The sequence below is a fragment of the Elephantulus edwardii genome, unplaced genomic scaffold (genome assembly GCF_000299155.1).
Source record: "Elephantulus edwardii isolate Elephantulus edwardi_28Jun2011 unplaced genomic scaffold, EleEdw1.0 scaffold00241, whole genome shotgun sequence".
Lineage (NCBI taxonomy): Eukaryota > Metazoa > Chordata > Mammalia > Macroscelidea > Macroscelididae > Elephantulus > Elephantulus edwardii.
Genome location: NW_006399991.1, coordinates 772,729 through 774,033, shown reverse-complemented (window position 1 = coordinate 774,033; position 1,305 = coordinate 772,729). Strand labels below are relative to the sequence as shown.

General features: G+C 39.7%; 1 protein-coding gene across 1 annotated transcript in view; it reads left to right on the top strand.

Annotated features, from left to right (window-relative positions):
* The window catches only part of BUB1 (BUB1 mitotic checkpoint serine/threonine kinase), a 75,537-nt gene that overhangs the window by 5,512 nt on the left and 68,720 nt on the right, over positions 1–1,305 (top strand). Inside the window, exons 2-3 of the mRNA XM_006898945.1 lie at positions 519–578; positions 677–815. Coding sequence (XP_006899007.1) covers positions 519–578; positions 677–815 — 199 coding nt within the window. The remainder of the gene's footprint in view (positions 1–518; positions 579–676; positions 816–1,305) is intronic.

Here is a 1,305-nt window from a genome sequence, read left to right as displayed (position 1 = left end):
CCCAAGTCTGTGGCTTCCCTTTTTACCCTGTTGGAGAAGTTTTTGGATGTGCATAGGGATTTGATTCTTAGAAGGTCCCATTCATCCATTTTATCTACTCCTGGTTGTAGAGAATTGATGCTTTTGAGTTGTGGTGTTGGAGAAGAGTTTTGCACATGCCATGGACCACCAAGAGAATAGGTCTTTTTAGAAGAGGGTGAAATAAAGTTTCTCCTTAGAGGCAAGTTGAAGCTCCATCTCATAGTTTGGCACATGGCCAAGAAGGACCAGTCCTTGGAAAAATGTCATCATGCTTGGAAGGGTGGAGGGATAGAGTGGGAGACAAAGACACTAGATGCAATATATTGACCCAATAACTGGGCTAGTAGGATTAAGTGTGCTGGAGTCAGTGAGATTGGCTCAGGTGAGAGCAGGATTCAGAGCTATTGTACATAGGGTCGCTATAAGTTGCAGGAAATTTGACGACATGTAACAAAAACATATCACTAATAACACATATGCTCATTTTTCTATTGTAGAATGTTCAAGACTCATATGCAGAACTACAACGGTGATGACCCGCTTGCTGTATGGGAAAGGTTGGCATATACTTTCCTATTTTTCCTTTAAACAACCTAGTGGTTGTTCTGAAAACTGAAATTACCATTACTATATTATAATTTAAATATTTTTTCAGTTATATTCAGTGGATAGAAGAGAATTTTCCTGAGAAAAAAGAATACTTGACAACGTTATTACAACATTTCATGAAGGAATTTATAGATACGACGAAATATCACAATGACCCAAGATTCATCAAGTACTGTTTAAAATTTGTAAGTTTATTTTCAGATTTATAATCATATCTGTAGTCATGTTGTCCTGTTGCTTCCCCCTACATGTGAGATAATTTTGAGATATATGTAATATTATATATGTATGTTGTTGTTGTTACGTGCTATCGAGTCACTTGCGACTCATAGTGACCCTATGTACAAGAGCTCTAAATGCTGTTCTATTCTGTGCCAACCTAGCCATCTCAAACGCTCTTATTCCCACTACTCCTGTCACAGAATCGATCCATCTCATCGAAGGTTTTCCTCTCCTTCACCACCCCTCAACTCTGCCAAACATGATGTCCCTCTCCAAGGACCAGTCCCTCCTTGCAACATGCCCAAAATATGTCAGATGAAGCTTCAGAATTCTTGACTCCAAGGAGCATTCCAGCTTCACCCTCTCCAGGACAAACCTGTTTGTTCTCCTAGCAGTCCATGGTATATTCAACACTCTTCTCCAGCACCACAGCTCAAAGGCATCAATTCTCTT